Source organism: Stegodyphus dumicola, chromosome 3 (assembly GCF_044657685.1).
Source record: "Stegodyphus dumicola isolate Sdum_Otavi_A_Nest chromosome 3, ASM4465768v1".
Taxonomy (NCBI): Eukaryota; Metazoa; Arthropoda; class Arachnida; order Araneae; family Eresidae; genus Stegodyphus; species Stegodyphus dumicola.
Genome location: NC_140770.1, coordinates 87,596,394 through 87,608,579, shown reverse-complemented (window position 1 = coordinate 87,608,579; position 12,186 = coordinate 87,596,394). Strand labels below are relative to the sequence as shown.

The 12,186-nt window shown below is 32.0% G+C and overlaps 1 protein-coding gene across 3 annotated transcripts in view; it reads right to left on the bottom strand.

Annotated features, from left to right (window-relative positions):
- Positions 1 to 11,913, bottom strand: part of ND-23 (NADH dehydrogenase (ubiquinone) 23 kDa subunit) — a 48,464-nt gene extending 36,551 nt beyond the window's left edge. The window contains exons 1-2 of one of the 3 annotated variants that reach the window (XM_085813046.1): positions 11,816 to 11,913; positions 2,734 to 2,793 (exon numbers count right to left, since the gene is read on the bottom strand). In XM_085813046.1, coding sequence (XP_085669172.1) covers positions 2,734 to 2,793; positions 11,816 to 11,858 — 103 coding nt within the window. In that variant the 5' untranslated portion in view covers positions 11,859 to 11,913. Of the gene's footprint in view, positions 1 to 2,733; positions 2,794 to 10,163; positions 10,195 to 11,801 lie in introns of those variants that run through there. The other 2 variants (XM_085813049.1, XM_085813047.1) reach the window with 2 other exon arrangements.
- Positions 11,914 to 12,186: the final 273 nt, after the last annotated feature.

Here is a 12,186-nt window from a genome sequence, read left to right as displayed (position 1 = left end):
TTTTTTTTATTTTCGTGTGGTGAATCTGCCACAGGTTTGCAGCAATAAAAATTAATAGTGTACATGGTGAACACACTATTAGTGTAAGGACTGCCTAGAAATGATTTAAAAATTTTAAAGTTGGAAAAAGCAGCATTGATGATGAACCCCGTTCCGGATGTTTTGAACTGTTAGAACCAAATCAAACGATTCATTCAGAAGTTTATAGACAACAACTTTGCTGCCTAACTCAGAATTGATCAAAAAAATAATAATATAATAACACAATTGGTGAACATAAAAAAAGTATTGTTTCATCATGATAACGCTAGACCACATATGGCTCAAACAACACCGCAAAAAATTAGTGAATTTAATTGGAAACACAACCTGCTTACTCCCCATATATTGCCTCAAGTGATTTTCACTTATTTCATGCCTTACAAATTTTTTTACTGGGAAAAAAAATTAAATTCTAAACAGGATGTACACTATGAACTTTCAAGTTTTTTTGCATCAAAACCACTTTCTACAGCAATGGCATAAAAAAGCTGCCTGCAAGATGGCGAGACATTGTACATAATGGAGGAAAATATATATATAATTAAAATGTTAAATTGTGTTTTTTATATTATTTTAAACTTTACCAAAAAAATGCGCACAGATTTATAGACTGACTCAATACTTTCATCACCGCATGTTTATCAAAATATGAAAAACTTGAGTAATGACTCATGTAGCGATGCCTAAACATTTTATTTAAGTTAGTAATTGAATAATAAAGAAGTATAATAACATTTTATGCTGACATTACACTTGGCAATAATTACAGATTTAAGTTAAATGCGCTAAAAATTGCTGACAAGAAAAAATTAATCAAAAATTTCTTTCTATATGCTAAAAACAGATTTTTGTTGATGATACTCATAGACCCAAATATTACATTTAGGGCTATTTAAATTAAGAATAACTGATTTGTTATCCACATAAAATCAGAACCCGCAGAATTTAGGAGCCACAGAGACTGCATCAGGCGGTAAGTTATCTAGCACAGGCCCTCAATAAGGTTTAAGTATATGTGGGAATTTTTTTATTTAGAACTCTGATAAGCCTTAAGCATGTACAAGAAATAAGTATAATAAATAACTAAACTAATAAAATTTAGGCTTAATTGTCTAGGTGCATGATAGAAGCAGGTTCGAATCCCGCGAACGGGCTGGCTGCATGGGCGTTTTCGTGGTTTTCCCCATGTGTAATGTGTATACGAGCCAGTTTCCCTTAGAAAGTCCTCCACGAAAGGCATCCCTCCCCTTAGGCAGATAGCCCTCGTGTGCTTTGCCATAATTAAATACACACACACACACACACACGCATGATAGAAGCAAGACAAAATTTAAGGAAACAACTTGTCGTTAGTCGCCAAGCTCATGATGCATAGCCAAATATGTATAGTGAAGGATTGATAAATTTATGATAAATGATAGCCATGAATTTTAAAGGATTTCGGATATCGCAACACAAATTTTCCAAATAACGGATTTTGTAAAGAAATGTGGAGAAGTGGTAATAAATGAAGATAATATTAAAGAAGTGTTTCATTGTGATTGAATGCTTCTCAATCATCAATCAATTAATGAATGGCGAAATCTAGATGTTTCTAGATCCACTGCTGCCAAAAGTTAAGAAAATGACAGAGAAGTTACTGAAAACGAGAAAATTTGGATTCACAAGTTAGTCGGAATTCTCGAAACAGCAGTTACAGGACTTCAACAATGTAACTAAACAAGAGATTATGTCTGTCTACAGAATTAATGAGAAAGTATTAGCATAAAAAATGAAGCAACTTAAACAACTTACATTGAAAGAAATGTTCAATAAAGTAAACAAATAAATATTAAGTTTTTTTTTGGTAAGTTTTGATACCCTTTAGATCATAAATACTTCATTATTTCATAAATCACGATTTCATGTTTTTAATTTTATAATTTCTACATGCCATCTTACTAGATTTAAACTGCTGATCAATATCCAGAAAAATCCCAAATTCAGAATCCCTGAAGTCCTGACGAGTCTGGATTTCGGACTTTGTACTGTACAACTTTTTACTTTCATATCCAATGATCACTTAAGTACAGAAGAAACAGCTGGTTTTTTTTTTTTTTTTTTTTTTTTTCTCAAGATTACCTATGTCTCACTGAAAAGTATTCATAAGGCAACAAACTATGTTGCCAAAATGTATTTATGTGGCAACCAAGCTTCCTGCACGTAGGCAGCAAACTAATGCTGATTCCTACCTTTAAATTCAGCAAGCATTTTTCTCATTAGTATTCACTTTTGTTGAATCTGAATTTAAATTAATATTAATTAAATTTATCACTTTTCACTGCATTTATTTTAAACAAAAATATTAATATAAAGAAATGTGCTATTCAACACATAAAACACAGAATGCATCCAACAAATTTTTACAACAAAAAAGGTGTTTGCATACTACCAAACTGATTGAAGAAAATAAATGAATTTGTATTTAAATCATATTTACTTATTCTATTATTATTAATTCTATTTAAATTTCCTAATCACAGCAAAAAAATATTTTTTTATTTATAAATTTCTTCAATACACTGCAGTTTTAAATTATAAAAAATCATTTAAAAACACTACACTCAAACATCTTCAAAGATATAACAAATATCTTCAAAGAATGAAATCAAGTAAAAGTTAAATATATAGCAATTAAAACAATACACTTACTATAGGTAAACCTCGGAGCAGAACTTGAAAGGCATCGAGAAAACTGACCAATGAGGCTGACTGAAAAGGTAATATTTTAAATATATATAACTAAAACTGCATATGATTACGCAGTATTTGAAGATAGAACATTTGTTTTTATCATACAACATCATAACTTTTTCCGTGTATATGATATTAATGTTTTATTCATAACAAAAACTTAAAAAAATATTCATTCATATTTTTCTAATACCAGAGTTTATCAATTTACATATTTAAATGGTAAGAACCAAAACTGTTTTAGGTATTCAAATCACATCCCACACACACAAATTAAATTAATAAAATAAAACTAGTAATTATGGTGAGATTTATTTGAATGAATAGTAAATCTCATATTACAAGGTAATATATAATGCACAAAAATTCATTTCAGGTGCTAGCTCCTGACTAAATTTCTAGAAAATACAATTTAACATATGTTTAAGAATTAGTTGGTGAACAGCAAAAATGTGATTGTTAGAGATGAAAATGTCCCATTCAAAAGTACTTGACATTAAAAGTATACACAAACCACATAAGTATTCATTTTTGTGGGTTACACCTTTTTTATTTGCATAAAACATTTTATTAATCAACATAATTAAATATGAATTGAATGAAGCATACACATTTACACAAATATGATTCTGAAAGAAATATGTAAATTATTAATTATTATAATAATTACTATTATTTGTATACAGGTTTGAAGTAGACAAGACTGTTGCATTAATTATACGAGGGCTGGGGCAAAAGTCATGGCAACTATTTTCTTCTTGTAGATATGTGAAAGGGTCACAAAACGTATACGTGTCGTGTCGTGTGGAAGTTCTGCAGGCATAGTGTGTATGTAGAACAACAGATGGCTCTGTGATAGCTGACTCTGTGGTAGCGAGGGCTCTGAAATCAGTCAATTGGTTAGTGCCATGCGAGATGGAAATAACCCGTGTTGAGCAGCGCACTTACATCAAAATAGCCGTTCTCCGAGGGAGAAATGTGATGGAATGTCACAGTGAATTAGTAGAAGCCCTTGGGAATAATGCCCTACCATATTGTACAGTAGCACGGTGGGTAGGACAGTTTCAGCAAGGACGAGTGTCAACCAGTGATGAGCAATGTTTGGGATGACCGGTGAGTGTGCGGACCAACTTGGCACATGCCATCTTCGAGCACCTCATGGACGAAGACAAACGATGGACATTACTGGAGTTAGAAAGGGCAAGTGGCATCGAGAAACGCACCTTCCACGGGATATTGTGTAATGAGCTACAGTTATGCAAAATCGCTTCGCGGTGGGTGCCGCATGCAATGACGGAAGTTTAAAGGTGGGTGCGCTATGCAATATACTCCGACCACTTTGCACGCTGGCAACATGGCGGCGATCAATTCTTGTCATGAATAATCGCCATCGATGAATTTTGGGCCAGGGCATACAAACCAAAACTGAAACGTCAGTCTGCGGAGTGGCGATATCCTGGATCACCAAGGCAGCAGAAAGTCCGTCAGAATCCTTCCCCAGTCAAATTGATGGTGATCGTCATGTATGACATCAGAGGTGTCATTGTTTGCCATTTTGTTCCTCATGGCAGAACAGTGACCGCACAGTACTACAGGGACTTCCTGGTGCGACAGGTATGACGTGGCATTCGGGGTACACGTCCGGATCTTGCAGACAGTGCAATAATTCTACACGACAATGCAAGGCCACATAAAGCACAGTGTGTATGGCAGCTACTCTGACGTTGGAGATGGGGAAAATTGGAGCACCCACCGATCACCGCTGTAAGGACTTCCTACCTAAGGTTATACCTATCAGAATAATGCCCATACAGCGGAAGCAGAACTCCATAATGCAGCTGGGAACGCATAAAAAATCTTTAAAATGTTACAGTCACAATTTTTGTATACATAAATGTCTTTGCACTTTCGTGCTACAATGTACATTCAGAAGTTACAGAACATGATTGCATAATGTAATGGTGGATCATTAAATAAAGTACTTGATTAGGTATAATAGTAGTGGATAAGTAAAGCTGACATTAATACAAACTGTGTATAATCAAGTGCAGTGATTAGATATAATATTCAAAGCAAACTGTACAAGGCTATTTGTGCATACATTATAATCAGAAAGTAGTGATAAATATTAGTGGTAAGTAATTACATAATTACATATAGTAAAGTATCGTTTGCAAACAATTGTAGAGAGTAATTACAAAATTACATATAGTACAGTACCGTGTGCAAACAAGTGTAGATACAATATTCGATACAAACTGTATATTGCTATTTGTGCTTACAGTACAATCCGTAGATGGTAGTATATTAGTGATGAGTAGTTACATACAGAGAAGTGCCATGTGTAATCCGATGCAGAGAGTATATACAATATTCAAAACAATCCGTACATAGCTTTTCATGCATGCAGTACAGTCAGTAAATGGTTATACGCATAAGTGGTAGAACATGAAGTACTGTGTGTAATCAATTGCAGAAAGTAAATATAATATTCAAAAATAATATGTACATAGCTATTTGTGCTTACAGTACAATCAGCAGATAGTTATATAAATGAGTGGTAAATATTTACATATAGCTAAGTGTCATGTGTAATTAAGTACAGTGAGTAAATACACTATTTGATACAATCTGTACATAGTTAGTCATGCTTACAGTACAATCAGTATTTATTAGTGGTAAATAATTACATAAAGTGCCATGTGTAATCAAATGCAGGGAGTATACACAATATTCGAAACAACCTGTACATAGCTCTTTGTACTGACAGTACAATCAGTAATTAGTTAAATTTATTAGTGGTAAGTAATCACAAACAGTATGGTGCCATATGTGATCGGGTGCAGAGCAGATACAAAATTCAAAACAAACTGTACATAGCTGGTTGTGCTTACAGTAAAATAAATAGAAAGTTAAATATAAATTAGCGGTAAGTAAATACATATAATAAAGTACGTGGTACCAAAATTTACAAATAAAGAAAGTTGGCATGTATAATGTTGGTGACCTGTTGTGTCACCGCAGACTGTCTTGAGTACGAGCAACAGTACAATCGGGTTATAAATACATATACAGTCAAAAGTCGTTAATTCGGACACCCATAATCCGGACCTCAAAGCTACAAACTTTCTGCGCATGTGTCGCGTTAACGCATGCGCATAGGCGTTTACGTGTGCGCGTAAGACCTTTACGGCTGCGAATATGCATGTGCGCATAAAACGTTTACGCATGCACGTTTAATGTATAACGGACGGTATAAGCTAAGCTAAAATTATCTAATTCAGTTAATGTTGCAGATTGCGTTGTTCCTTAATCTTCGAATTGGATCCAGCTTATTATTTTTTGCAGACTGTTAGAGCAATTTTAGAAAAGTAAGCTTGAACTTTCGATTATATCAAATAGAATTTCCAATATATATTTGCAAATAGGTAAAGGATCTAAAGCAAAAGTATGTTTTGAAATCCGAAATCTGTTTATCAATTTCACGCTGCTCGGCAGGGGGAAAACGCCACGGCGTGCTATGAATTGGAAGTTGATCTGTCAGCACTATCCTCATCTTCAGGGCAGATGTTTTTATTTTATTTGGCTTATAATTCCTTACTAAATGTAATATTTCATCTCGATGTACTCCGTCTTTGATTCGATTTAAAACAAGTTCCTCGTTATTATAATTCGTTTCCGATAGCGAAGAAAGTGACAGAGGTTATTGAAAATGAAAAAATTTCGATTGTCAAATTAGTCGGTATTCTCGACACAGCAATTATAGAACTTGAACAGCGGAACTTTGTAACTAAACAAGAAATTATGTCTGTTTAATATAATTAAAGAGAAAGTATTATCACATGAAACGAAGCAACTTAAACAACTTACATTGAAAGGTTTAATAAAGTAAACAAATAAATATTAAGTTTTTTCTTTTTGTAAATTTTGATACCCTTTAGATCATAATTGTTCTTTATTTCATAAATTATGGTTTCATATTTTTAATTTTGTAATTTCTGCATGCCATCTTACCAGATTTAAACTGATGATCTATAATCCGGAAAAATCAATAATCCGGAATCGCCGAAGTCCCGACGAGTCCGGATTAACGAATTTTGACTGTAGTAGTAAGTACAGTACTGTGGTCATATTGCAATGCGATAGGCTGAGCAGATTGCAATTTTGAATAACAGCATGTAGAAATCAGTGTGTGGGGCTAATCTTTGGAATATAGTAACAGGTAGTTTGGCGACATTTTGGTAAGGCGATAAAGATTACTAGCTGGACTTTAGCAATAATCTGAGAAGTACACAGTTCCAGTCACAGATTATTTTGTGGTGACTTTTATAATTGATAATTTAGAGGGAAATGAAAATTAATGTAATTTCTTGCATATTTTATTTATTTTATACGTGCAAATGTTCATGCTTGGAAAAGGTAATATGCAAGCTGAAGATATAAAAGCTTGCACAGTATACATACTTTTTAGCGATCAGGTAATTTCATACATGTCCTTTTTACCGACTTCAAAGATTTACAAAATTTTCCTGCAAACTTTTCTATTTTATGAGAAAAATTATTTATATGTTTCATACATAAATTTGCTCTGTAAAAACAAATTTCTGTGCACGTTTGTTCCACTACTTTCTGGAAACTTCCGATCATGATCTTAGCTAATAAGCACTTAGAAACAATTTCGCACCTAATCTTCGTCATGATTATGCACATTTGTTCCATAAAAGTTCTAGCATAGCAGATTGTTGGAAAAAATGTGGAGTAAAAACAAAAACATGCCTTTACTTCGTGAAAACAAAATGGCATCCAAAAAAAAAAAAAAAAAACTAGCAGGTTGCTGTAGCAGGATTGGTAGCCAAGTTTTCGCAAAAAAATCGCTGAGTTACCATAATCCGAAGATTCACAGTGTGTGGTACAATAAGACTATATATTCAATGCTACCAGTATATGATTAACATTACAATCCATACAGTCAGTGCATAGTTAGAAATAATAATAATGAATAGATACATATAATCAGTGGCTGCGAATAATTAAAATAGTAGTGCAAATTTAAATTAAATCTATAGGTGAGTTACAAGAAGAGATAGACAATATATACAATATTCTGTAGGAACGGCATAAAATATGAATGCTGTCATAGTAAGGAATGTATAAAAACTGAGCACACTGTACTCTCCTGACCTCTCGCCCTGTGACTTTGATCTCATTCTCAAGATTAAGGAACCAATACGCGGTAGGCGGTTTGCAACATTGCTAATGCTGTGCGCCAACAGATGACTCAATTCACACATGGTGCGGCAAATGCTGAGGCTGATGGTATTCAGCACCTCCCACATTATTGGCAGCGTGTGGTGACACTAGCAGGGGACTACATTGAGGGTCTTTAGTCACAGGCTTGTCATGCCAACTTTATGTATATTGTGTTATCATTCTTTTGCATGGTGAAGGCCATATTGCCCTGTATACTACTGTAATAAATTCATGTGTTACAATATTTCAGTGCTATTCATTGTCCACACATGTAGTTAAGACCTTGTCCTTTCGTCTGTATATGTCACATTTTCCAACCGAGCTGGTATCTTCAAGAAAAAAAATAGTTGCCATGACTTTTACCCCAACCTATGTACATATTTATGCTAATCTTGGAGGAAAAGGTAAGCAAATGGCATAGCGCACTCCTGCAAGAAGCTATAATGCAAGACAAGGAGACAAGGATGTAAAGAGATTTTAAGCTATCAACCAGCCAAGACAAACATGAATGATAAGTAGTTTTACTCTATACATGACATTATTGAGAGGAAAGAAAAGTCATAAAAAAGAATGCAATATTTTATCTTATAAAAAGTTAATTTATGAGTTAGTATCATTATTACTAAACCCTGAGGCCCCTGACTGACCTAGTTTCACATACACGTTAAAACTTTACACCACTCTGTACATACAATAAAATCTTAATGGAGCCTTGCTTAGCTCTAAATCCCACTTAACAAAAATAGTATAAAATATATTTTACAGTATAAATATATATTTTACAGTAAAAACTAGAAATTTTAAGATATTGTATTCAGTAATACTGAATTAATATAAAATTATGTTCAGGAGATGACTTCATGCAATTGTTTTTTTTAACAAATATGAAAACATAGAAAATTTAAATTAACTATAAGAAAAATATTATAATATATCGAGTGGAATTTTCATCACTACAAGAAGAAATTTGTTAATGAGCTAAGAGTTTATTTCTTATGTTATGGCTCTAAAAGAAGATTTCTTGCATTAAATATTACACTTCAGTACCTACAGGAGTATAGACATAAAAAACAAATTGCTTTATCACTTTAAAATTTCTCTTCTCGCAGCAGAAATGAATTTATACCACCTGACATACTGATCAGGAAATGGTGCTACTCAGCTACTAATGAGTTTTGCAAAAATAAAATAAGAGACAAATTATTATTTCATATGCAATAGATAAATAAATAATCATGTTTTTTATATCAGTGGATAATGTAATGATATTTTTTCGCTGCATCAAATTTCTTGTTTTATTTACTTTCATATTGTATAATAGCTTCCAAAAGTGCTGAAGCATCTTCTGCTCTGCAGTAGAAGCAATAGTATATAGAGCTTAAATTAAGAGATTTTTTTAATAATATCTTAAGTCTATTCTTTATGAAAATTTAAATAATATTTTAACAACATTTTAAAAATTACAAATTAATCCGGAAAAAAAAAAAAATCACAAAAGTTGTCAGACATATATTTTCTGAGAGACTGACTTAAAAACGTTACGCTTGCTATGTATTTTTACTTTGAAATTATAGCAATAATTTAAATATTGTTGGACTTCATGTTTTAAAAACTGACTATGCAAATATTTCACATTTCAAAGCATTCTAGCATTTTGTGGCATAATGGTAGTATCATAAAAAAACTACAAATGTTCTTAGAAAACTAGTTACTTTTCATTTAGGTACTCTTCTGTTATCGGGACCAGATTCAGAAATGTATGCATGTATGAATGGATGCACGTGTTCGTGTATGCATGTATGTATATATATATCAAAGATTGAATTAATTGAAATTCATTGAAATTGAAATAAAATTTCTAATACTTGTGCATTAGCTGCAGAGTAACATAATAATAATTTATTTACTAAATAATATGAGTATAATATCTCTTAACAGATATGTACATACATATATGCATACCTGCACATATATGCATTTCTGAATCTGGTCCCAATAACTTTCATTTAAAAAAGGATAACTATGTTAGAAAAAGTGCTAAAAATTTAAATTTGCACCATGTTAACATTTTCATTATTATAAAATGATTAAGAAATCAAATTCAAACAAAGAAAAGAAGTTATCAAACCAAAGCTTACCCCACAAGACCACCATTTTTTACTTGAAAAAAATTCAAGAAATCCCCCTCCCTTTTTTTGTTTTTGGCGGAGTTTAATGAAGTATTTAGTTTCTCCAGAAACAGTAAAACATTGTTAGATCAGTAAAATACCACAGTTGCTCAAAAGAAAAAAATGTTTCATAATTAAGAAAAATTTTTTTTTTAAAAAAAAAGAAAGAAACTTAAGCACTTATTTGCAAAATCACTGTTAAATGGACCTTTATGATTCTGAAGTCAGGTTATCTGTCTAGATAACAGTACATTACATATATAAATTTTTTTAGATAGTCGCATTACTGTCTTTTGAAGGGTGGGAAAAAAAAAAAAAAGAAAGAGGCAGAACTACATACAAAGTACTTAGCACTTAAAGCAAAATACATTCATAATATCTTTGCTATTAATTGATCTATGTCTGATTAATTCTTAATAAGCCATCTTTTGTATTTATTGAATTAGGAAATAAATTAATTGTTATTGCTATATTTTTCTGCCATTTTGATTAAAAAAAAAAAAGAAGGGGGTTAAAAAAAAAGTGTGTTTTAATGAATTTGATAGGATTAGCTGAATATGGTGAACAAAACACTAGTAGACTGGAACACTTATTTACAGAAGTTTTTGAATTCAAAATGTTTTAAACACAGCTTCTGATAAAATTGAACAACCTAACAAAATAGCAGAAATCAATGAAAGCCTTTTATGAAGTGAAAAAATGTAAAAGCTAGGAATTCAAAAACTTGTTTCATAATTTAAAAAAGCGTCAATTCATTCAGAATTCTGCAGGAGTGACTGACACGACTTTGGCAGAACGGTCACCAATTTTCATAGTTTGACAGTAGCTACCTTTTGATATGTAAGTACTCCAACTCCTATAATTCTCAAACAATGAATATATACTATTCATCTAATTTTGCTTACTTTTCTTGACAGCCTTCCATAGAGTTCTGGTACTTTTAATTTTAGAAATTAAATGCTAACTCTAAACATATTGAGTTATATATTCACATGTGGCTGTTGTACAATTGACAAACGATGATTAAATCACCTCTCAAATCTTGTGATTTAAATTCATTTGAACATAACTGGAATGATTTCAAGGTATGAATTAGAAAACATACCATTCCATCAAACACAAATTAAGAAGAAAAAAAGTATGAAAACAAGAATAATAAAATATCAGAGCTGAAATTACAACACAGCCGAAAATGTGTTTGCAACGGGTAATAAAATCAGAAACATGGTTTATTATGTGTTACACTCCTTAGACGTTAAATAATTTGCGTGTTCTTTGCAGTTTTTTGTCAGTGTCCTAAGACTTTTTGCATTTCTGATAAATTATTTAAAGGCTTAAATTGCATGTACAATTTTCTGAGCAATACAATAGAGACATTGTCTAAAGAAATACGATTAAAAAAATTTTAATTTGTACATGCTACTATTTTCAAACCAGAGTCGAAGGTATACCAACACTTTTGGAGCCCCTGTATTTACAGAACCGCTATGACTTGATGACCTTGGAAAGAAAGATGCAGTGACCAAAACATGGAATACAGTTTTGAATTTCGAAGCTATAGAAACTAAATAACAGTAATTATTTTCATATATGCATTTATCTCAATACCAGGAAACATTTACCCGATAGCTTAGCATTTTTAAAAACTCCCGTGAGCGCAGCCATGTTTGTTTACGTTTTCACCAAAGCTCTATAGAAAATCAATAAATAACTAACTATACAGTAAAATTTCGCCCAATCGTTGTCAGATGTCCCACTAGTCGTTAAATTTTCGGGAGTTTAATTTAAATTAATATGTACATTCATATTATTTTTGGAGAATTTTATAATTTATCTAAGAATAATTGTATCTCAGTTTTACGTAGAATTTGTTTTCAGTATTTCCTCCTGAATTATTTTCTTTGACACGATAAACACATGGACCTTATAAGAAGGTCTCTTACAGGATGATCAGCAAATAAGCCCTGATTTCAAAATTAAATATCTCTACAAC